Here is a 25,935-nt window from a genome sequence, read left to right as displayed (position 1 = left end):
AGCAGAGCTTTTCTGATGATCTACTCGTCTTTGGCGTCATAACTGTGATGAAGCCTGATGATGAACAGTTTGGTGCTACTGTGAGAGATCTTAGTGTTTCTGTCATAACAACATTAGTGACGCTGAAAGTAAACTCGTGTATTTAACGGCACTTTTGAGTTCAGCTGTGGAAGTGATCAGGAGTCAGGCTCCTCCCCTCACACTATCGAACAAACACGAGTGATAGTCTGTGGCGTGCACGCTCTGTGCACGACGGTAACGTCAACATGTGCCTCGGGTGGAACGAAAGAGGCAAATGTTTGCAGTTCAAACAAGCGATCAGCTGATGTCACAATCAGCTGCAGTCTAATCGGCTGTACTCTTCATCCTATTGGTCCTGCAGAGTAGCTCCGCCTGCTTATTGATCCCACTGATCTGACCACCACCCGCCTCTATGGTGACGCTTCCACAACGTGTTACCCACTGGCTCTGGAGTCATGCATCCACACTGTCAGCTGACTACATGCCAGCACGAGCACCTCGGCGTTCCCGTGTAACCGTGTTCCTGTTTCCTGCACGTTGATGCAACATATGATGGAGACACGGAGAACAATTATACGCCGGTGGCCTGGTGGCGGATCCACGTCCACTCGGTAAAGTCTAATTTGGCTGGAAGGTTAAAAACACTTTACACAAATAATTTTCAGCCCAGAAACAGAAAAGCTGTTTGAATCCATCAGCTGTTAGTTTGTGCTGTTCCCGTGGAAACGACGTAAAAACGTGAGACTTTCATCTGTGGGCTCTCAGTGGGATCGTCACAGCTTTGTCTGAAACAAACAAAGATTATTAGACAGCGTCGTTTAGCTGAAGTGACACATGACTGTGGACTCCTCTGTTTGTGCACATCAGTGAGGTCACGTGTTACATATGAGACAGGATCTCTTCATAAGCTGCTGATGTGGTCACTTCCTCTGGAAACACTGAAGAACATGTTTTCTTTGGACGGCGTGTGATTAGCAGCCATTAGCCTGCTGTCAGAGAGGCGGTCCTCACAGAGTCAGCCAACCGCCGACACGCGGCGGGGAGACGGACAGCGGCGATGACTCGACTGGAAAGAATGCGGCGAGTCTGCTGCTAGGAAAACACGAAGGAGATTCCTGCTCGTCCCACAGAGCGCGGCGTCGCTGCCGAGCGCTTACAAAGAGCTGCTGCTGAGCCCGGATCGATGTGAGCACCAGCCCCACGCCGCGTCCACGCCATTACACCAGCCCCGCGCCGCGTCCACGCCATTACACCAGCCCCACGCCGCGTCCACGCCATTACACCAGCCCCGCGCCGCGTCCACGCCATTACACCAGCCCCGCGCCTCGTCCACGCCATTACACCAGCCCGCGCCGCGTCCACGCCATTACACCAGCCCCGCGCCGCGTCCACGCCATTACATCAGCCCCACACCACGTCCACGCCATTACATCAGCCCCGCGCCGCGTCCACAGGAAATGAAGCGATGCAGCGAGCTGAAATATGAGGGCGTTACGGAGCGCGCTCTGCTCAGGATGAAGCTCCACACAAAGACGAGTGTGAGAAGAACCTGGACTAACCCTGAGCCACAGCGTCTCAGGAACAATCAGAAAACTCGTCGTGAGAACTTTAAGGTGATGCTGAGTGTGTGAAATGCATGCTGGGAAATTTATAGGTCAAAAGGTTAAAGAGGACCAAAAGTTACCTGGATGTAATCCAGGATGAGCTGGTGCCTCTGCTTGGCCGTGGCCACCTCGCCGTCAGTGATGGCCTCCCGCAGTGCCTGCTGGGTAATGAGGGCGTCCAGGTCGAGGACGGAGGACAGGCGGCAGTACAGGCTGATGAACTTCTCTTTGTAGGTGCAGAAGTGCACTGAGGAGAGAAGGAAAGGACGTGAGAGAGGACACAAGAAGCATCGTGGCGGTCTGACTCGGCCGGCGCGGCGAGCAGCGGTGCGTACACAGAGCGAGTGTTGCTCTGATTGGCTGCAGACTGATGTAATGCTCGGCTCCGCAGACGGACCTCTGTCTGTGCTGCTCATCCCGCCACAATAAAAGCCCAAAGCTCTGCACAGCGAGCCTGTAAACCTGAGAGCCCGCCTCAGGGCTGCTCAGGGCTGCGGGACAGTCGGCTGACGACTTCCTGTAAGAGCTGCTGCTCTGTGATGCTTCTCCAACACGCTCGCTGGTTACGGCCTGATTGGAACGTTACACTTCCTAAAACCTGCAGATGGCGCTCCACATCCCCGTTCTTCAGTCCTTCTGCAGTCGTCTCGTTTCATTGAGCTCTTGAAAGTTCTGCTTGGTAGCTTCTAACGTGTTCACCGTGTTTCCCAGCGTCTCCGTCTCTTAAAAACGCCTCAGCGGGTCGTTCTCGGCGTCTCCGTGCTCGTGAACCTCGCCGCTGCTTCGTTCCCAGCAGAGCCGTCTGCTCCGCCTTTTAGATCCACCGCGATGTTTCATCCCTGAAAGTCACCGTGCCATCAAACCGATGTAACGCGCTGCTGCGTGCTCTTACCGAGTTCGAACATCTGCAGGGGCAGGTGGAGGAACCCCGACAGCGGCGTGTAGGGGTTGGACTGTCCGGGGGCGGAGCAGACGTCATCGGCGGCGGGCAGCAGCAGCAGGAAGGAGACGCCGTGACCGAGCTCCACCACCTCCTGACTGTAGAGCCGGAAGTGACGGGCCTGCACACACACACACACACAGACACACACACACACACACACACACACACACACACACACACAGACACACACACACACACACACACAGACACACACACACACACAGACACACACACACACACACACACACAGACACACACACACACACAGACACACACACACACACACAGACACACACACACACACACACACACACAGACACACACACACACACACACACACACACAGACACACACACACACACACACAGACACACACACACACACACACACACACAGACACACACAGACACACACACACAGACACACACACACACACACACACACAGACACACACACACAGACACACACAGACACACACACACACACACAGACACACACACACACAGACACACACACACACACAGACACACACACACACACACACAGACACACACACACACAGACACACACACACACACACACAGACACACACACACACACAGACACACACACACAGACACACACACACACACACAGACACAGACACACACAGACACACACACACACACACACACACACACACACACAGACACACACAGACACACACACACACACACACACAGACACACACACACACACACACACACAGACACACACACACACACACACACACAGACACACACACACACAGACACACACACACACACACAGACACACACACACAGACACACACACACACACACACACACACACACACACACAGACACACACACACACACACACACACACACACACACTCTGTACTTCAGTGTCTGCTAATAGAAGTCATTTACAATGAGCATCATTAACGTGTAAAATTCATAGTCAAAGACCTCCATCCATTTTCAACGGTGGCGTCACTCAGGTGAAAAATGTCGTATTACTCTGACGTAAAAAATAGTATCTTATAGACTGTATAATTATGTTGCAGAAAAAAGAGACGGCTAAAAATAAAAACATGAGAGGTTTTTGGACAAAGTTTGTGTTCTTCATTCTTTAAGGGGGGCGATCGTGGCTCAAGAGTTGGGAGTTCGTCTTGTAATCGGAAGGTTGCTGGTTCGAGCCCCGGCTCGGACAGTCTCGGTCGTTGTGTCCTTGGGCAAGACACTTCACCTACTGCCTACTGGTGTTGGCCAGAAGGGCTGATGGTGCAATATGGCAGCCTGGCTTCTGTCAGTCTGCCCCAGGGCAGCTGTGGCTACACCTGTAGCTGCCTCCAGTGTGTGAATGTGAGAGTGAATGGGTGGATGACTGGGTGTGTAAAGCGCTTTGGGGTCCCTAGGCGGGACTAGTGAAAGCGCTTTACAAATACAGGCCATTTACCGTTTAAGCACCGGCACCGTTTCAAAAGTACCGGTTATCCGATAAAAGTACCGGTTTATCGGATAAAACCTAAACCATCCCTGCTGTTTACCCTCATGTTGTTTGAGTGTTCCTACCTGTAAGTAATATAAGTGCAGAGTAATATAAGTGCAGAGTAATATAAGTGCAGAGTAATATAAGTGCAGAGTAATATAAGTGCAGAGTAATATAAGTGCAGAGTAATGTAAGTACAGAGTAATGTAAGTGCAGAGTAATATAAGTACAGAGTAATGTAAGTGCAGAGTAATATAAGTGCAGAGTAATGTAAGTGCAGAGTAATATAAGTGCAGAGTAATATAAGTACAGAGTAATGTAAGTGCAGAGTAATGTAAGTACAGAGTAATGTAAGTGCAGAGTAATATAAGTACAGAGTAATGTAAGTGCAGAGTAATATAAGTGCAGAGTAATGTAAGTGCAGAGTAATATAAGTGCAGAGTAATATAAGTACAGAGTAATGTAAGTGCAGAGTAATATTCAATTCAATTCAATTCAATTTTATTTATATAGCGCCAAATCACAACAAATGTCGCCTCAAGGCGCTTCATAGATACAGAGAAAAGCCCAACAATCATATGACCCCCTATGAGCAAGCACTTTGGCGACAGTGGGAAGGAAAAACTCCCTTTTAACAGGAAGAAACCTCCGGCAGAACCAGGCTCAGGGAGGGGCGGCCATCTGCTGCGACCGGTTGGGGTGAGAGAAGGAAGACAGGATAAAGACATGCTGTGGAAGAGAGACAGAGATTAATAACAGATACGATTCAATACAGAGAGGTCTGTTAATACATAGTGAGTGAGAAAGGTGACTGGAAAGGAAAAACTCAATGCATCATGGGAATCCCCCGGCAGCCTACATCTATTGCAGCATAACTAAGGGAGGATTCAGGGTCACCTGGTCCAGCCCTAACTATATGCTTTAGCAAAAAGGAAGGTTTTAAGCCTAATCTTAAAAGTAGAGATAGTGTCTGTCTCCTGAATCCAAACTGGAAGCTGGTTCCACAGAAGAGGGGCCTGAAAACTGAAGGCTCTCCCTCCCATTCTACTTTTAAATACTCTAGGAACAACAAGTAGGCCTGCAGAGCGGGAGCGAAGTGCTCTAATAGGGTGATATGGTACTACAAGGTCATTAAGATAAGATGGGGCCTGATTATTTAAGACCTTGTATGTGAGGAGCAGGATTTTGAATTCAATTCTGGATTTAACAGGAAGCCAATGAAGGGAAGCCAAAACAGGAGAAATATGCTCTCTCCTTCTAGTCCCTGTCAGTACTCTTGCTGCAGCATTTTGGATTAACTGAAGGCTTTTCAGTGAGTTTTTTGGACATCCTGATAATAATGAATTGCAGTAGTCCAGCCTGGAAGTAATAAATGCATGAACTAGTTTTTCAGCGTCACTCTGAGACAGGATATTTCTAATTTTAGAGATGTTGCGCAAATGGAAGAACGCAGTCTTACATATTTGTTTAATATGTGCGTTGAAGGACATATCCTGGTCAAAAATGACTCCAAGGTTCCTCACAGTGTTACTGGAGGCCAAGGTAATGCCATCCAGAGTAAGAATCTGGTTAGATACCATATTTCTAAGCTTTTCAGCGCCGAGTACAATGACCTCAGTTTTATCTGAGTTAAGAAGCAGAAAGTTAGTGGCCATCCAAGTCTTTATGTCTTTAAGACATTCCTGCAGTTTAACTAATTGGTGTGTGTTATCTGGCTTCATGGACAGATAGAGCTGGGTGTCATCTGCATAGCAGTGAAAATGTATGCTATGTCTTCTAATGATGCTGCCTAGGGGAAGCATGTATAATGTAAACAGAATTGGTCCTAGCACCGAACCCTGTGGAACTCCATAATTAACCTCAGTGTGTGAAGAGGACTCTCCATTTACATGCACAAATTGGAGTCTATTAGATAGATATGATACAAACCACTGCAGTGCAATACCTGTAATACCTACAGCATGTTCTAATCGCTCTAATAGAATATTATGGTCAACAGTATCGAATGCTGCACTAAGGTCAAGAAGGACAAGCACAGAGATGAGTCCACTGTCAGAGGCCATAAGAAGATCATTTGTAACCTTCAATAAAGCTGTTTCTGTGCTGTGATGAACTCTGAAACCTGACTGAAACTCTTCAAATAAACCATTCCTCTGCAGATGATCTGTTAGCTGTTTGACAACTACTCTTTCAAGGATTTTTGATATGAAAGGAAGGTTGGAGATTGGCCTATAATTAGCTAAGACTGCTGGGTCTAGAGATGGCTTTTTGAGTAAAGGTTTAACTGCAGCCACCTTGAAGGCCTGTGGTACATAGCCGATTATTAGAGATAGGTTGATCATATATAAGATCGAAGAATTAATCAATGGCAGGACTTCTTTGAGCAGTTTTGTAGGAATGGGGTCTAAAAGACACGTTGATGGTTTGGAGGAAGTAATTATTGAAGTTAACTCAGAAAGATCGATTGGAAAAAAAGAGTCTAACTTAACATCAATGGAACTAAGAGTAGCTGTAGATAATATTACATCTGTGGGATGATTATTGGTAATTTTTTTCTCTAATGATAAAAATTTTATTTGTGAAGAAGTTCATGAAGTCATCACTAGTTAACGTTAAAGGGATGGTTGGCTCAACAGAGCTCTGACTTTTTGTCAGCCTGGCTACAGTGCTGAAGAGAAACCTGGGGTTGTTCTTATTTTCTTCAATCAGTGATGAGTAGTAAGCTGTTCTGGCTTCGCGGAGGGCTTTCTTATAAAGCAACAAACTATTTCTCCAGGCTAAATGATGATCCTCTAAATTTGTGACACGCCATTTCCTCTCCAGATTACGAGTCATCTGCTTTAGGGTACGTGTTTGAGAATTATACCACGGGGTCAGGTACTTCTGATTAGAGACCTTAGTTTTCACTGGAGCTACAGTATCCAGAGTCGTACGTAGTGAGGAGGTGAAATTATTAACAAGATAATCGACCTCTGTTGGGGTAGCGTTCAGATAGCTGCTCTGCTCTGTGTTGGTACAGGGCATTGACGATGATAACAGTGGCTGGATTATATTCTTAAACTTAGTTACAGCGCTTTCAGAAAGACATCTACTTTGATAAAGTCCACTCTCCACTGCTGCGTAATCAATTATTGTAAATGTAAATGTTATCAAGAAATGATCAGACAGGAGAGGGTTTTCAGGAAACACTGTTAAATGTTCAGTTTCTATGCCATATGTTAAAACAAGATCTAGAGTGTGATTAAAGTGGTGGGTGGGTTCTTTTACATTTTGAGAGAAACCAATTGAGTCTAACAACAGATTAAATGCCATGTTGAGGCTGTCATTTTTAGCATCTACATGGATGTTAAAATCACCCACAATAATTATTTTATCTGAGCTCAGAACTAAATTAGATATAAAGTCTGAGAAATCAGACAGAAACTCTGTGTAAGGCCCAGGTGGACGATAGATGATAACAAGTAAGACTGGTTTCTGAGTTTCACAGCTGGGGTGGACAATGCTAAGCATCAGGCTTTCAAATGAATTAAAAGTCTGTCTTGGTCTTTCATTAATTAATAGACTGGTGTGAAAAATTGCTGCCACACCACCCCCTCGACCTGTGCTTCGAGATTTCTGGTAGTTAGAATGACTCGGGGGTGTTGATTCATTTAAACTAACATAATCATCCTGCTGCAACCAGGTTTCTGTAAGGCAGAGTAAATCAATTTGTTGATCAATTATTAAGTCATGTACTAACAGAGACTTGGAGGAGAGAGACCTAATATTTAATAATCCACATTTCACTGTTTTACTCTTTGGTTCAGATGTGGATACTGTATTGTTCTTTCTTTGTGATTGTTTAAGTTGTTTGTTTTTTGTCTTTTTGGAAGCAGACACAGTCTCTATGGAGATGGGTTTTTGGGGGGTAGCAGGAGGAGAGAAGCTGCAGAGAGGCGTGTAAGACTGCAACTCTGCTTCCTGGTCCCAACTCTGGATAGTCATGTTTTGAGGGGTTTAATAAATTTGTCGATATTTCTAGAAATGAGAGCTGCTCCATCCAAAGTGGGATGGATGCCATCTCTCCTAACAAGACCAGGTTTCCTCCAGAAGGTTTGCCAATTATCTATGAAGCCCACATCGTTTCTGGGACACCACTCAGACAGCCAGCAATTTAAGGAGAACATGCGGCTAAACATGTCACTCCTGGTCTGATTGGGGAGGGGACCAGAGAAAACTACAGAGTCCGACATTGTTTTGGCAAAGTTACACACCGATTCAATATTGATTTTAGTGACCTCCGATTGGCGTAACCGGGTGTCATTACTGCCGACGTGAATTATGATTTTATTGAATTTACGTTTACCCTTAGCCAGCAGTTTTAAATTTCCTTCAATGTCGCCTGCTCTGGCCCCTGGAAGACAATTGACTATGGTTGCCGGTGTCTCTAGCTTCACATGTCTGAGAACAGAGTCACCAATTACCAGAGTTTGACCCCCGGCGGGTGTGTCACCGAGTGGGGAAAAACGGTTAGACACATGAACGGGTTGGTGGTGTACCTGGGGCTTCTGTTTAGGACTACGCTTCCTTCTCACCGTTACCCAGCCTTTCCCCAGCTGCTTGGGGTCTGCCGGGGAACAGCTAGCGGGGCCTACGCTATCTTCGGCTGCACCAGCTACAGGGGCCTGGCTAGCTAAGGGTGAGAGCAGGGTGCAAAGCCGAGTCTCCAATTCAGTAATCCTGGCCTCCAGAGCTGCAAATATGCTACATTTGTTACAGATATCATTACTGCTAAAGGAGGCCGAGGAGTAACTAAACATCTGACACAATGAGCAAGAAAGTGCAGAAGGGACAGGTGAAGTAGCCATGGTGCTAACGGGTCGGCTACGAGCTAAGCTAGCGAAACAGTACAGAGACAGTGAGTGAATACTATAAATTAGGTAGTGAGTACACAGAAAGTGTGCTTCGGATGAAGCACGTGAAGATTATACTGTGAAAAAAGAATGTATTTAAAAGTTGTTAATTAAACTGCTAAGCAAATAAGCTACTCAGAAACACCACTGTGTTTGAGCAGGAACAGGAAGCGATACTATACCACAGAGCGAGCGAGCGAACACCAAGTGACAGCGCCACCGACAATGTAAGTGCAGAGTAATATAAGTGCAGAGTAATATAAGTGCAGAGTAATATAAGTGCAGAGTAATATAAGTGCAGAGTAATATAAGTACAGAGTAATGTAAGTGCAGAGTAATATAAGTGCAGAGTAATGTAAGTACAGAGTAATATAAGTGCAGAGTAATGTAAGTGCAGAGTAATGTAAGTGCAGAGTAATATAAGTGCAGAGTAATGTAAGTGCAGAGTAATGTAAGTGCAGAGTAATATAAGTGCAGAGTAATATAAGTGCAGAGTAATATAAGTGCAGAGTAATATAAGTACAGAGTAATGTAAGTACAGAGTAATGTAAGTGCAGAGTAATGTAAGTGCAGAGTAATATAAGTGCAGAGTAATGTAAGTGCAGAGTAATGTAAGTGCAGAGTAATGTAAGTGCAGAGTAATGTAAGTGCAGAGTAATATAAGTGCAGAGTAATATAAGTGCAGAGTAATGTAAGTGCAGAGTAATGTAAGTGCAGAGTAATGTAAGTGCAGAGTAATGTAAGTACAGAGTAATGTAAGTGCAGAGTAATATAAGTACAGAGTAATATAAGTACAGAGTAATATAAGTGCAGAGTAATATAAGTGCAGAGTAATGTAAGTGCAGAGTAATGTAAGTGCAGAGTAATGTAAGTACAGAGTAATGTAAGTGCAGAGTAATATAAGTGCAGAGTAATATAAGTGCAGAGTAATATAAGTGCAGAGTAATATAAGTGCAGAGTAATATAAGTACAGAGTAATGTAAGTGCAGAGTAATATAAGTACAGAGTAATGTAAGTGCAGAGTAATATAAGTACAGAGTAATGTAAGTGCAGAGTAATGTAAGTGCAGAGTAATATAAGTGCAGAGTAATGTAAGTGCAGAGTAATGTAAGTACAGAGTAATGTAAGTGCAGAGTAATGTAAGTGCAGAGTAATATAAGTGCAGAGTAATATAAGTGCAGAGTAATATAAGTGCAGAGTAATGTAAGTGCAGAGTAATATAAGTACAGAGTAATATAAGTACAGAGTAATGTAAGTGCAGAGTAATATAAGTGCAGAGTAATGTAAGTGCAGAGTAATATAAGTGCAGAGTAATATAAGTACAGAGTAATATAAGTACAGAGTAATATAAGTGCAGAGTAATATAAGTGCAGAGTAATGTAAGTGCAGAGTAATGTAAGTGCAGAGTAATATAAGTGCAGAGTAATGTAAGTGCAGAGTAATGTAAGTGCAGAGTAATATAAGTACAGAGTAATATAAGTACAGAGTAATATAAGTGCAGAGTAATATAAGTGCAGAGTAATGTAAGTGCAGAGTAATGTAAGTGCAGAGTAATATAAGTACAGAGTAATATAAGTGCAGAGTAATATAAGTGCAGAGTAATATAAGTGCAGAGTAATGTAAGTGCAGAGTAATGTAAGTGCAGAGTAATATAAGTGCAGAGTAATGTAAGTGCAGAGTAATATAAGTGCAGAGTAATATAAGTGCAGAGTAATGTAAGTGCAGAGTAATATAAGTGCAGAGTAATATAAGTGCAGAGTAATGTAAGTGCAGAGTAATGTAAGTGCAGAGTAATGTAAGTGCAGAGTAATATAAGTACAGAGTAATGTAAGTGCAGAGTAATATAAGTGCAGAGTAATATAAGTGCAGAGTAATGTAAGTGCAGAGTAATGTAAGTGCAGAGTAATATAAGTGCAGAGTAATGTAAGTGCAGAGTAATGTAAGTGCAGAGTAATGTAAGTACAGTAAGTGTGTGAGGTGTGCGTACCTGGTGCAGAGGTAGGTTGATGTGTTTCAGCAGGGACTTGATGGCCGTCTGCAGCTCATAGTACAGTAAAGGGGCGTGGCTTTCTGCCCGGGGCTCCGCCTCCTGGCCGTCCTCCTTCTCCTCTGCAGCTGCCAGCGTCTGGATCCAGTCCCACTCCTCTCTGATTGGACAGCACACACAGACAGAGGCGGGTCACTGATGCTGTCAGAGACTTCCTGCGGACCGCAGGGCGGGGTCTCTGCTCGCCTCGGCTAACCGAAACCGACAAATCAACACGAGCTTCATCTGCACGCCGCCTCACGCGCTCAAAAACACAGCAGCAGCTTTTTTCTCTCCCGTTTCTTCCGTTCTTCGACCACGCCGAGCTGCCGAGGCAGGAATACGATGTTGATCCTCGATCAGAGCAAGCGAGGACGCTCCGAACATCTCAGACTGACTTTAGCTCACAGCGGGAACATCTGGTGCTGGAGCTTCACGAGGCAACGCGGCGAGATTCAAGTCGGTTCCCTCATCGTTAGTTCCCTCCTTCGTTGGTTTGCTCAGAAGAGTCTAGCTTGTTAGACTCTTCTTTCCTTGCTTCCTGCTTGCTGTGTTTGCATCTTCCATGTTTGTCGACATTTTTCTATAATAGCTTCGTTTCTTATTTTTTCTTTTATTTCTTTGTAAAGGTTCTTCACTTCTTCCTTCATTGGTTCCCTTCTTCCTTCATTGGTTCACTTCTTCCTTCATTGGTTCCCTTCTTCCTTCATTGGTTCACTTCTTCCTTCATTGGTTCCCTTCTTCCTGTTTTTCTTCGTCCATTTCTTCTCTTCTTCAGTCTCTTTGTTACTTGCTTCCTTTTTAGTCCTTTGTTTCTTCCTCTGTTTAAGTCCAGTTACCCTGGTGACTAATGAGGGAGCTGCACACGCCCATTCTGCCAGCAAAACTTTCCAGATATTCCCAGACGATTCCAAGGTGCTGGCAGGCCAGATGAGGTATTCCCCCAGCGTGTTCTGGATCAACCAGGAAATCCGGTTTTCCAACCCGCCACAGGCAGCTGTCAACCCAGCCGCCCTGCAGAGGAACCTCCTTTGAGCCACGTGTGCTGCTGCAGGAACAAACCAGCGTTCTACATTTCACATGGAAACAGCACCAAACAGAGCTCGCCATTCAAAACCCCGCAGTCTGAGAGCGAGCGACCTCACTGACACGAAACAGCGTGGAAACCTTCCCCCTCCTCTCAGCTCCTGAGAGCGCTGACCCCGCCTCCCACCCTCGTCTCACTGCAGCTGTTACTCAGCACTGAGGTAGGCGTACCTGGACACGTTGGCGTTGTCCCGTACGCGGGCGTGGCAGAGCATGTTGGGGGTCCGCTGGGACACCAGGACCTTGATCTGGTCCACGGAGCTGCTGAGCTTCAGGTAGCCCAGGTAGAGTCCGGGGGCGAGCCGGTGGGTGCTGCGCCGCTGGTACGCCAAAATGTCCTGAAGGGCAGAAACAGAAACGGGTTAAATCAGGACTTCCTGTCAGGTGACTTCACTCGCCTGCGCCTCACCTGTATGGTGATGATGAGGATGTCGAGGGCGTAGGGCTCCTCGGGCGTGGACAGAGACTTCCTCTGGCTCTGCAGTTTGGTCACCTGCATCCACTTCCCGCTGAACAGCGAGTGCTGGCTCTCCGTGTCGCGGATCGTCACCAGCAGCACGTTGCCATGGCGATCCTTGATGGGCTCGTAGTGGACCCGACCCAGGTTGTGGGTTCCCAGGAGGTTCTGCAGGTGGAGCAGGTAAACATTACAGGTTACAGGTCTGAGGCGGAGACGCTCGGCCTGTCGGACGTCGGTTCGGTTTTCACTGAAGCTGATTGGTCGGTTTCCTGACCTGCAGCTGGCCGGCGGCGGTGAGCATCTTGTGCCTGGCCTGCAGGGTGGAGGACGACGACATGGACACCGACATGCTCTGTCTCAGCCACCGGACGTCCTCCCACATGCAGGACAGCTGCAGACACAAACAGGAAGTTGACATCAGAGACACACCGTGTGAAAACTGTCCATTAACCGTTCCTCCTCCACCCTCCTACTGCAACCAAGCAAAAGCTGCTGAGGGCTGAAGCAGCCAGTATGACTCCAGCTCGCACACACTGGTCACACTGGTCACACTGGCAGCTTCCCTACAGAAGTCTTTAGAAACAGAGACGTGTGGGAGCACAGAGAGGCTGCAGGGAGACCAAACCCCTGCAACAAGACGTGAACCAAACCAGCTGCCTGCTGGGAATAAAAGACATCCAGCAGCAGAAATAAATACGACACATGATGAGAGGAAAGGGTGTGAGGAGCAGAGGGCTCATTCAAAGCTGACCCACAGACGACGATGATGACGAAGATGATGAGGAGAAGGTTTTATTTGTGTACCTTTGTGAACCACAGGAAGTCCTGCATGAGCGAGCTGCTGTACGAGTCATCGACCTCCACGATGGGGATCTGCTCCTCGGCCGTCACCAGTAAACTGTCCTTATGGTAGAACACGGCCGCCAGGTAGATCCCCCTGCACACAGGAGGGTGCACACAGGTGAATAGAGAGGAAGGTTAGCGTGCTTAATGATACACTTTACAGGTTAATCAGATTCGGTCTGAAAAACGATCATTTTATTAGTTTACTGAGTTAAATCAGGATAAAGATGTTTGTTATTCTGTTTCCTGCGTCTGGAAAACGTCGTCTCTGCTTCCTGGTCCATCATCGCTCTGACATCAGCGGCTTCAACTTCCTGAAACAACTTTATGCTGTGGTGTGAGTCACTGAAACCAATCAGAGACTTTTAAATAAGAAAGATCAGCAGTCCTGAAAAGCTCAGGCGCCGAGTTGGAGCCACTGATGTCACTGCAGGACTACCACAGGAAATTCCACCCAGGAGAACTACTTCCACGGATTTCATGGAAAAGGCTGATGCTGTTGATGCCAGCAGGGCAGCACGAGCCTGACATCAGTGTCTGTGGGAGGATCTGCAGCATCCACCAAGACTGAGCTGGTTCCCATGGGAACTGCATCCACATATTTCCACTAAAACATCGAGGTGGGAATTCCCCCCCGCCACACCTAAACCAATGAACATGAAGCTGGAGCCACAAGAACAGGAAGCCTAGAAGGTTACAGTGACAGCGAGAGCGTGCTCAGGCGCGTGGTGGAGAAGCTGACCTTTTCAGTGTCTTTACAAACTTGTTGGAGGAGTTGAAGAGATGTTTCAGACTTCTGGAGACAGACTGCTTCCTGCTGGGGTTCTGCAGCTTCGAGGCATCTGAACAAAGAGACGAGAGAAGAAGAAAACTAGTTAAAACTGCAGCTTCGAGGCATCTGAACAAAGAGACGAGAGAAGAAGAAAACAAGTTAAAACTGCAGCTTTTTCCAGCTTCAGTCTAAATGTTTGTTTTTGGGTCAGCGGGGTCGAGCGTCTCTCCCACGCTGCCGACTCAATCTTATCTCCTTCACTCGCTCGGCTGTCTATCTCCTTTCCCTCGCGTCCTCCCTCCGGCCGTCCTCGCGAGGACGCCGACCGGCCGCTCAGTGATGCCAATCTCCAGACCGCAGCGCCCCTTTGACTGCAGCTAATTAAGCATCACGTAATTACCGTCCTGTAAACAGACGTCAGACGTGGAGCCGACAGGAGCCGGCCGCAGACCGCCAGGGGAACGAGCCGAGATGCACGGTGGAGGAAAAACAGATCGTCGATCCCGTGACCTCTGACCCCTTCCCAACAGAAAAGCAGCGCACAGCGACATCACCATAGTCACAGCGTCCTCGTGTGCTGGTGCTCTAAAGCCTTTTAATAAAAACATGTTGGTTTAACATATGAAACGACTTTAAGGAGCAACATCTGTGCAGCTGTGAGAGTTTCAGCTCCAACTGAAGCAGCGTCTGAAACACACGACGCTCACATGAATCTGTAACTACCTGCACGTCAGGTGACCGAGGCAGGTCGCCCCCTGCAGGCCATGAACGCTCACTGTTTTTATAAGCACGTTAATATTGCTGCAAACAAATCAGCTTACACAAAACAACCTGCATCGTGTTTAATGATTCGCTGTGTTGTTGTCTGCTCAGGATCTCAGAGACGAGGGAACATCGCGATCCCGGCGCCTACACCACCATCTTCTGCTGCTCTCTCTCCTCACGTGCTGCTGTTGTTCCTCTGTTGGGTTTGACGAGGTGAATTAAGGCTTTGGGTTTCTATCTCTCCGTGAAATTGCTGTTTGCTCGTTAAAAGCTGTAATTACAGCTCGTTTTATCGGAGCGCCTTTTGTCCAGCTGCTCTCGCGCTTGGAAAATTGGCCTTTTTCCGAGTCTGTCAGAGGGAACCTGACGACTTTAGCAGGTCTCTGTGTGCGTGAGCGCCGAGCTAACCGGCTCTGACACTGGATGATGTGACAAGAGCTCGCACGCCATGCTGAATAAACAGTTTTGTTGGAGAGCGCTGCAAACGAGTCGTTTAATGAGGCGTCCACCTTTCCATCTGTCAGAGAGGAGGACGGGGAGAGTTCTGACCTTTCAATTATTACAGCGGTGAACGGCTTCTGAGACAACAGCCAGCGAAGTGAATGAGACGAGGAAGAGGAGACAGATGAAGGCCTCCTGCAGTGACGATGACGATGTGATTAAAACACTGATAAACTGATATCTGCTCAGATGGTGTCACGATGGTGCCCGGTCGGGACACACGGTTTCGTTGTTCCTCTCCTGTCTCCGCCCTGTCTGGGCGGAGCTCTCTGTGGGCTCCGCCTCTGGCCCACGCACCTGCAAACGATCCCTCACCTGCGGCTTTTATCCTGTCTCTCCACTATTTAAACAGCGGCTCAGAGCGTCTCGTCACTGGACGCTTGCACGCCTCACGTCAGTGTAGCTGTGACCTCGTCCTGGTGTCTCTCGCCTGATTCCCGAGTGTTTGTCAGCGTGGACGAAGCGCGGTGTGTGGATCGATGATCGCGAGTCCCTCTGCCCTGCCTCCCGTGCATCTCTGAAACCCCGACTCCGCCTCTTTGTACAGAGCTCACTCTGCGTCTGTGAACAAACAGTTTTTCCTGGGTCTGCTCAGACAGACGTGAGAGTAAAGATGAATCTGCGTTTGTTTGCATGTTTGTGTCTGCAGACTGACCCACGTGTATTTCTGCAGCAGTAAAGTCAAAGTAATGGCAGCAGAAGCTAAAACGAACACACGACTTTGTGATGTCGCTGTCTTCACTCGTGTCTGGGTTTCCTCTGCACTGCTCATCAGAACAACTACACTCAGTTTCTTTCGTAGTGAAACAAACATCAGCTCCGTGAGCTCACATTTGATCTGTGGTTAAAGTGTCTCATGAGTGGGTTTGTGCAGCGGCTGAATCACAGTCAGGTCTCCACGCCGTCACGTGATCAAACAGCAGCGACTCTTAATCTGATCTGAATCGATCCCGTTTCCACGCCACTCTGAGAAGGTCACAGCGTGCACGTTTCTGTGGATGTAACAGACTTACACGGAGTGTCCTTCATCACCGAGGCCGCCGCAGAGAAAGCTCCGGGCGTGCGGGCGAACGCCGCCGCCTGTGTGAGCAGGGATTACTCGTGTGGCGGGGACAAACGTGTTTACACGGCCTCATGACCTCACGGTGACGGCGGGCACGCTGAGGGTTGATGACACACACACAGACACACACACACACACACACACACACACACAGAGACACACACACACACACACACAGACACACACACACACACAGACACACACAGACACACACACACACACAGACACACACACACACAGAGACACACACAGACACACACAGACACACACACACACACAGACACACACAGACACAGACACACACAGAGACACACACAGACACACACACACACACACACACACAGACACACACAGACACACAGACACACACACACACAGAGACACACACAGACACACACAGACACACACACACACACAGACACACACAGACACAGACACACACAGAGACACACACAGACACACACACACAGAGACACACACAGACACACACAGACACACACACAGAGACACACACAGACACACACACACACAGACACACACACACACACACACACACAGACACACACACACACACACACACAGACACACACAGACACACACACACACACACAGACACACACAGACACACACACACACAGAGACACACACAGACACACACACACACACACACACACAGACACACACACACACACACAGAGACACACACAGACACACACACACACACACACACACACAGACACACACACACACACACAGAGATACACGCACACACACACAGACACACAGACACACACACAGACACACACACAGACACACACACAGACACACACACACACACACACACACAGACACACACACACACACACACACAGACACACACACACACACAAACACACACAGACACACAGACACACACACACACACACACACAGACACACACAGACACACACACGCACACACACACACACACACAGACTCACACACACACACACACACACAGACACACACACACACACACACAGACACACACACACACACACAGACACACACACACACAGACACACACACACACACAAACACACAGACACACAGACACACACACACACACACACACAGACACACACACAGACACACACACACACACACAGACACACACACACGCACACACACACAGACTCACACACACACACACACACACAGACACACACACACGCACACACACACAGACACACACACACACACACACACACAGACACACACACACACACACACACACACACCGTCGGCGTTAGCATCGACCAGCCCGGCTGTGTCTCAGGAGGAAGAGCAGCTAATCGGTTGTCGGTTTGACTCCGTGGACGTTTCCACGTCTCCACAGATGTGCGGGGCTTCATGAGCGCTGAGGTTTGTGACATCAGTGGGATTCAAACTCCCGCTGATGTCACAAACCGCCTTTTTAACACAGTTGTGTTAAAAGTTATATCTAAAGGATGAAAACGTAACAAAAAATGTTCATTGTGGTGAAGGCCATCGCCACGAGCCCGCCGACACTCACCTCCACAGCAGTAGTGTGTGTGAGTCGCTCGGACCTGCTGCAGCAGACGCTCCATGGCCTCGATGTGGCCCCGCCTCCTGGGTTCCCGGCCATCGCTCTCCCGCCAATCTGGACAAGGAAGCACAGGACAAATGAAGCGAATCTGCGAGAGCTCCAGTCCGCCTCTGACGTTGTAACGTGTCAGCGTGGACTCAGGTGCAGCTCCTACCTGCTGTTCTCATGTCAGTGCAGACTCAGACAACTTTGAAATGTCGTTCACAGAAAAACAAAAGTCTAACAGAGCAGAGACAGGAGAACAAGAACGGCTCCAAAGTCTGTTTGTGTGAAGCTGCAGAAAGAACTAATGGATGTCAAGCATCTGTAGAGGTGCAGTCGTGCTTTCACTGTTTAAAACAAACACCCACACACTTTCTGCTTCTGACACACACACACACACACACACACACAGCTCAAGGCTGAAGCTCCGATGTGCAGGAAAACAGAAAGCGAGTCGTGACAGAGCGATGAAATCGATTTTCCTGACCCGAGGACGTCAGAACAGGATGTTCACATGATTCACAGCAGACGCACACTTCAGCCTCGACCACGGGAACAGACCCTGCAGGTTCACACAAACTTCCTGTTTTATGTGACAACATTCAGACTCATGTGTTTGTGCTTTGTCACACGTCACGCCGGCTCTGCTGACGGCTGATCCTTCGTTCGGTTTTCCTTGATCCCTGCAGGTTGTCCCCGGCCTCTGACTGCAGGTCAAAGTTCAGCCGAAGAGTCCACGTGGCCCTGTGAGCGTCTCTGAGGTCCTCTGGTCACCAACAACATCACATCGTCTGCTAACAATCTCCTCGTTCTTTCATCGTTGGAATCTCACATCTTTAAGCTCATCACAAACTCTCCAAAGATGTAACAAATGAGCGAGTGAGTAGTTTCAACCGATCCCACCTTTAAGCCTCCTACACGTATATCAGCATCTAGTTACTCCCTGGAGAAAGTAATCTGTTACTGTTGTTTGTGGGAGGAGCTACAAGTCATTCTAAACCCACAGGTGGCGAAATATCTGCAGCCTCACATGAAACATGTCCTCCACCGTCATATCTAACCCGACTGCAACAAACCAATGTACCCCACCACGTCAATCTGTTCTCTGCAGGCCTGCAACAGTGGCTCTGTAACATTTACATGATGCATTATTCAGCAGAGGAATATAAACCAGGCTGAAACAGCTGCTGCACAAAGAGGTTAAACTCCAGAGTCACAGAAAAGCGGCGAGCTGCTGAGATGGTGAGGTTAATGGAAAATATGGAGAGAACTTACTGGATGGAGCTGCAGACGGAGGGAGGGAGGAGGCGGGCGGACCCCAGCCCTTCATGTTATAGGCCGACACTCGAACGTAGTAGAGCCGACCCTGAAAAGTAGAAACCATCTGTTAGAGTGAAGAGGCGAGTTTGGAGGAAACAAATCACTTCTGGTGAAAATAACGGCATCAACAAAAGTATGTGGACGCTTCCACTGTAGGAAACCAGCATTCTACCCTTTAATGTGTCCACATACTTTTGTCTTTTTATCCTGCCTCCTGTTATTAATGTGTCAGGACAGACTGAGCTGTTTCTCGCTTTTCATCCCTCAGACGTCGGTTGATGTGATGACTTTGAGCTCCCACTGAGGTCGTGTTGAGTGCTGCGAAAGCGTCTGCGCAGCTTTTCACCAAACTCATTCGTCTGCTTATTCATGCTTTTAAAGCTGGAACATTTCCGACGTGCACGTCTGAAAAAAGTTTTCTAAAGGTTTGAAGAGGTTTCTTTATTTTCTCTGGCAGCCTGTCCTTGGAAAAAAACTCAACAAACTCTGACAGTAATTTTTACTGCTTTATATCATCAGGACACTTTGTGGAAACAAACCTTTGCTGCTGTAAAAGTTCATGAAAGTGTAAGTGCTTTAACATTTCAGGAAATTTCCTTTCAAATGTCACTCTGCTGCTCGGTTCGATTTGGGTTTTAATTGGAGCCCCTCGAGCCTGTGTGCTCCGCCCCCTTCTGTTCATCCGCACAGACAGCAGCTCAGAGGAGGTCTGCAGAAACCATCATCATCATCATCATCAACAGCCGACTGCTCGCCTTCAGCCAACGTAACGAGGACAAGAAACGTCTCCACAGAAAACATACAGCTGAGCTGTAAGAGGAGCAGTCGACTCCACCCGAGCAACACGTTTGCTTCCAGGCTCGCACTGAATCAGCTGACCTCATCCAATCAGAGCAGGGTGCAGCTTTTTCACCGACAGCGGCCTCTATCCCTGAAACCGAACGACGGAGCCTCCGTTAAATCAAACTTATGACTTTAACCCAATATCACTCAGGTTTCTTTAAACAGGTTGCTTTAACCCTTTAAGACCTACCATAGAACCAAGTTCGCCAGAGCTTATATTATATGTTTACATGCTGTGGAGCCATTTTTGGGAGCATTTCAAGTTGATATACATGAATACAACCATTACAGCCTAGATTTTAATAATATGTCTGCATTAAGTGCATAGACATTACATAAAAGTGCAATAAACTACAAAAAAAATTGAAAATCGTTTTTGTTTTTTTAACATATATTTCTAGTTAGAGAAATTTAAGAGGCTTATCCCTCAAAACTGTAAATACAAAAAAGTTTCACAAAATAGTTTCCCACCACAGGAAATTTATTTTGAGTGTCTTCATAGTTTTATTTTTGAGATACACCAATTTTTATACACTGCAGGAAAAACGAAAATAAATATTATAGTGCAAATTTGCAAAAAAGCAGCATATGCATCAAAATAAACTATTTCCAGCAGTGCAATATGAGTCCTAAGCATCCCAGAAACCACACAGAAACTCATGAAGTCAAACATAACTTTTAAAAACACCAGTATAGGCTCATGAGGCCCGGATGGTAAAAAACTACATTTCCGCAAAATGACGTCACTTCCGGTTTCGGCAGGTCATGGCGGACATGCGATAGTTTGTGCTGATGGACGTAGGAAGTGTTACAAACAGCTGATCGGATCAGCAAAGCCTGTTTCTGGAATATTATGTTTTTGTTGCTGCAAGTGCTTTTTATGCAGTTTTTGCAAAGCTATATGTGGAAGGAAACTGTGACCGAGGACAAGCTGATGGCATAAGATGTAAGTACAACTCCTCCGGTTTCATATGCAAAAAAAATTATTGCGCTAGCTTACGTGGTTGCAGAGCTACCGGGATTTAAAAATAGTTACGCAAAACAGAGCGTGCTGCTCTGACGGCTTTAAAGGGTTAAACGGGTTTCTTTAAACTCGGCCCCACCCCTCAGCAGGCCCCTCCTCTCAGCAGGCCCCTCCCCTCAGCAGGCCCCACCCTCAGCAGGCAGCACCCCTCAGAGCTTCTCATACCTCTTTGCAGCCAGTTTGATGCTAGCACCCAGCAGAGGAACATTTCCCTGTGCAGGCCTGTGAGACTGGCCTCCACCGACGTTTGTCGGATTTATAACGTTTGATAAACGTTAAAAATCTTTTTCCAGGAGTTCAAACGTCCTCCTGCTGTCGCTGCTGTCGCTGCTGTTCCTGCTGTTCCTGCTGTGTCTGTCTAATAAAACGTTTTTAACGCCATGTGCTGAGATATTATCAGCTCTCATTAGCTCCCTACCTTCACTTTGCTCCCTGGCTACAAAAACACCACCTGCACCACCTTCACCTGTGCTGTGTTCCTGTCACAGCTGCTCGCAGCTTCAGCCTTTCTTCCACCTACACAAACAGCCCCCCCGTGGCCCCCCGTGGCCCCCCATGTGTGCCCTGCAGGTCTAATCCTTCCAGGTCAGCCGAGTACTTAAAGGCCTCCGAGCTCCTCGTGCGGCTCGGCCCGACTCGATGAATTCAGTATGTAAATGAGAGCTGTGGCGTCCGAGAGCCTCGCGGCTCGTTATTCGCCCTCGGAGCGTCTCCGGCGTTTCAGCGCGTTCTCTTGTTCAGGGAAGTTTGTGAACGCCGCTCGCTGCTCTAAATGACAGCAGCTGTGGTTCGGTGTGTGCAGCACAGTGAAAACAAGTCTGCATCACAGACGCCAATCAGCCAACGCACAACGCAGGGACCGCGCAATGACATCACGAGGTCCGAAATCACCCGCCTGCTGCAAACGCACACGTGCATCACAGCGAGCGGACAAACGACAGACCGACAGCAGCTTCATCGTGACAGAAACTCCTTTTCCTGAAACTGTGAACTAAAGCAGCAGCAGTCGGGTGGATGTGCGGAGGAGGGATGCTCTTGTTACCGTGGTGAGGCTGCTGATGGTGCACTTGAGGCTCTGCAGGTTATCCAACACCGTCTCTCCGGCGAGCAGCGAGAAGTCCTTCAGGCAGCTCCATTCCACTGTGAACACGTCGACAGACACAACGTTAGCCTCCTCACCTCTGAGCACCACTTCCTGTTCCTCCCTGTAACCACGACAACCTGAGGCATCATCTGAGAATAAATCTGAAGCTTCAGAGTTTAACCGTGAAGTAAACCTGTAAATTAACGCAGAGAGTGTTAGTTTATTGTTGTGGTCGTCTCAGGTTTGCAGACCCAACAGGAAGTCTTCAGTCGAAGCTTCACCTCGAACATCGAACGTAAATGATGGCCTGACCTTTGACCTTTTAGTCTCAGACAGGAGCCTGTGTGCACATGTGTGTGTGCACATGTGTGTGTTCACCTCTGTACTTGGTCACCACAGTGGAGTTGAGACACTGCGGCTCCTGGAAGGTGACGGTCAGCGTGCTGCTACTGCTCACGCTCAGTCGAACCATGGACGGGGCCTCCGGGGTACCTGAGCAGGGGCACAGAGAGGAGGGTGTGTGTGTGTGTGGCTCTGACTGTTTTCCAGGTAACTATGGCAACATGTGATTGACTTCCTGTTCCCTGCCTGACGTCTTTAGCAGGTGTGATTGGTCGCTGTGTGAAGCCGGAGCAGAGACCGTGAGTTCACCGCACACGTTCACGTCTCGATCGCAACCTTTCTGTTTGCTGGTCGTGTAAACCCCGCCCCCTCTGGGTGTAGCAGCTCTAATGTTGACAGGAAGCTGAACGTGTACTGCGCTCCGAGGTCACGCATGTCCCCGCCAGGCCACACACACAGGAAGCGACGGCAGGAAATGCACACTAAGGTGGGCGGCGTGCGGACTCACGTGCGTGCTGGAAGCCCGTCCTCATGCGTTTGTACAGCTTGCACCTCCACTCCCACGCCCTCAGCTGTTTGTCTTTGTGGCAGGCCTCCAGCGAGAGGCCGTCCCTCTGAGCCTGCGCCGCCAGGTCGACCGCCCGCCGCTCCGCCTCCAGCACCAGCGCGTTGAGGTGAGCCTCGCGACTCTCCACGCTCACGACTGCAGGAGAAACACAGCAGCTGGTTACAAACAGCAAACTGCAGCTTTCTGCTTTTATCTGTGCTTCACACAAACCTCCACCTGCTGCACCCATCGCCACAGTCAGACGTTTGTGGACGCGCTACCTGCTGAACGACGACTACCTGCGAGCGTTTGATTACAGCTCAGACGAGCGTGTTTGGCTTTCTCGCTCCGTGGGCTGAATGTGGAGTCGTGTCTCCTGCTAGTGGGAGAAAAGCAGCTGTGGAGGAGGTGGAGTTCGTCTGTGTCAAGGCCTCGTCTTCACAGGCAGACAAAAGGAGACGCAGAGAAAACCAAACACGGAAACTGAGCGAGCGCAGACGGACCAAAGGTGCAGAGAAAACTTTCTCTGATCGATCGTCAGGTCTGTCATTAAAGCGTCTGTGCTGGATGTCTGTGCTGCGGTGTGTTTTAGCTCCTCGTATTCAGCACCAAGAAATCAGTCGTATAAAAATAACTTCACAAGGAGCTGACGATGAAACAAAGCAACTGGAGAGTCCAGCACAGGGCGGGGTTTTCAACCGGCTGTGCAAAAGTCATAGGTCAGAGTTCAGAGGCTTAACAAACAAAAGCATTCATGAAACACTGAACACGAGAGGAAAAGCAGCAAGGAAGAAAACCTCTGAGATCTTAGGATGAGACGCTTTTCTGTCCAAGCTCCTTAGACTACGATGACTGAGAACCTTCACAAACAACAGATCTGCTGCTCGCGAGCACTTTACAACATGTAAGAAAGTCTGTCTCCTTGGAAGCACAACACACAGAAATGAGAGGTGAGATTTTTGCACAGTTATAAAACCAGTGAAAATCAGGTCCTAATGAAAGCTGACAGATGGGTTTGATCTGTCCAGGATCTGGTTCCAGAGCCCGAGGATGCATCAGCATCATCATCATCACTCAGAAACAGTGACGGGCATGTTTTTAGGAGACGAGCGTCGTGCGTGGACGGAGCCTCTGAGGATGGAAACATTTCTTTTTCCTGCTCTGACGGATGTTTCCCCTCCGCCCGAGTGAAGCGTGACAGCAGAGCCGTGGCATGAAGTCTGACGGTGCATTCATCAGCAGCACAGCGCTGTGTGTGTTCCTCCACATTTGTCACGGTGAAACGCTCCGCCAGCCCGCCCAAACACCGCCGCTTTACTGCGACGCCGCTCGCTGCCGTCCAGTCCTCAGTCACGGACCGTGACAGCAGCATAAACAAGCAGCAAACAAGAACACCCTCACACACTGTGTCTCAGTCTAACCTGCTGCATGCAGAGACGTTATGAAAGCGAGTAAAACGAGCCCGTGAAGAGTTTCAGCTGCTGTCGTTCTGAAGTCTGCACAACAAACCAACTTAAGAAACACAGCCGAGGATGATTTACGCTGTAATTACCCGAGCACAGAATTATGTCACGCTTTCAGCCCCGAAACTGTAACACTCTGACAGGACAGGCTGATGAGAGCAAAGAGCAGGAAGTCCATCATCAGACAGGGAGCGTGGCTGTGTCCACGTGAACGAGGATTTACGCTACAGCCCACCGAGGCACAAACGGACTTCAAAGATGTCCGACAGTAACGACTCTGCAACAATGATTCAATGTGTCCAAAACTGATGAGCGACACCAGCTGAATGAGTTTGTGTCTGTTTGAGATCAAAGTGGAACAGAGACAATAACAAGCAGCTTGTTCTGTGTGGTGCACCACAGGGCTCCACACGGGGACACCTGCTGTTTCCTGCAGCTAACACGAGATCAACGTCAGCGTCTATGCTCACGATTCTCTCAGAGTTATTGGTTCTGTCACTAGTAGCTACAACAAACCAGTTACTATGGTAACCAGACAACCCAGCAGTGTCATATTCTTCAGCAGGACGACGCTACACTTGTTTAAATCTGCGAGAGTAGATCACTGTGACGTAGATCACTGTGACGTAGATCACTGTGATCTACGTCACAGTGATCTACGTCACTGTGCTGTAGATCACTGTGATGTGGATCACTGTGAGATCATGTCCCTGTAAATATATGAGAGGGTTTCTAGAACAATCTCACAGTAAACAAACTGGAAACCGCTGACCTTCAGCAGCAGAGCAACAAAGCGTCATGACTTACTTCTTAAGACACTTTGGTTAAAAACACCACGAACTGTGTTTTTAGTGCCAACAGTGCTCGCTGACGATGAGTGTGAGGGCTTCATCGTGCGTTTCCTGTTGGAGCAGTCTAATCTGCTGGTCCTGACGGTGTAGCTGGTGGAGTGGCAGAGGTCTTCACCACCATCTCCAACCTCTCACTGCTGCAGTCTGTAGCACCATCCTGCCTGTGAGCCGCCATCGTTCCAGGGCCCAAGAACACGGCGAGCTGCTTGAATGACCATCGTCCACCATAACTACCAAATGTTTGAGCAGCTCATCATGTCGCACAGCTGCAGACCTCGATCCACACAGTTTAGGGCAAACAGGTGGACAGAGGACGCCACAGCTCTTCACACACCTGGACAGCAGCAACACCTGTGTGAGGATGCTGTTTGTGGACCAGCTCTGCCTTCGACACAGGTCA

The 25,935-nt window shown here is 48.1% G+C and overlaps 1 protein-coding gene across 2 annotated transcripts in view; it reads right to left on the bottom strand.

Annotated features, from left to right (window-relative positions):
• The window catches only part of ankfn1a (ankyrin repeat and fibronectin type III domain containing 1a), an 85,352-nt gene that overhangs the window by 5,224 nt on the left and 54,193 nt on the right, over positions 1 to 25,935 (bottom strand). For both annotated transcript variants that reach the window (XM_085169898.1, XM_085169899.1), the window contains exons 10-22: positions 23,183 to 23,377; positions 22,711 to 22,824; positions 22,291 to 22,388; positions 19,337 to 19,427; positions 18,026 to 18,133; positions 14,112 to 14,211; positions 13,331 to 13,463; positions 12,807 to 12,917; positions 12,476 to 12,697; positions 12,238 to 12,404; positions 10,942 to 11,101; positions 2,518 to 2,686; positions 1,706 to 1,872 (exon numbers count right to left, since the gene is read on the bottom strand). In XM_085169898.1, the coding sequence (XP_085026024.1) occupies positions 1,706 to 1,872; positions 2,518 to 2,686; positions 10,942 to 11,101; positions 12,238 to 12,404; positions 12,476 to 12,697; positions 12,807 to 12,917; positions 13,331 to 13,463; positions 14,112 to 14,211; positions 18,026 to 18,133; positions 19,337 to 19,427; positions 22,291 to 22,388; positions 22,711 to 22,824; positions 23,183 to 23,377 (1,835 nt within the window). The remainder of the gene's footprint in view (positions 1 to 1,705; positions 1,873 to 2,517; positions 2,687 to 10,941; positions 11,102 to 12,237; positions 12,405 to 12,475; positions 12,698 to 12,806; positions 12,918 to 13,330; positions 13,464 to 14,111; positions 14,212 to 18,025; positions 18,134 to 19,336; positions 19,428 to 22,290; positions 22,389 to 22,710; positions 22,825 to 23,182; positions 23,378 to 25,935) is intronic.

The sequence above is a fragment of the Neolamprologus multifasciatus genome, chromosome 8 (genome assembly GCF_963576455.1).
Source record: "Neolamprologus multifasciatus chromosome 8, fNeoMul1.2, whole genome shotgun sequence".
In the NCBI taxonomy this organism is placed as follows: Eukaryota; Metazoa; Chordata; class Actinopteri; order Cichliformes; family Cichlidae; genus Neolamprologus; species Neolamprologus multifasciatus.
Note: the sequence above shows the minus strand (reverse complement) of the source record. Positions and strands in the feature narration are given on the sequence as shown.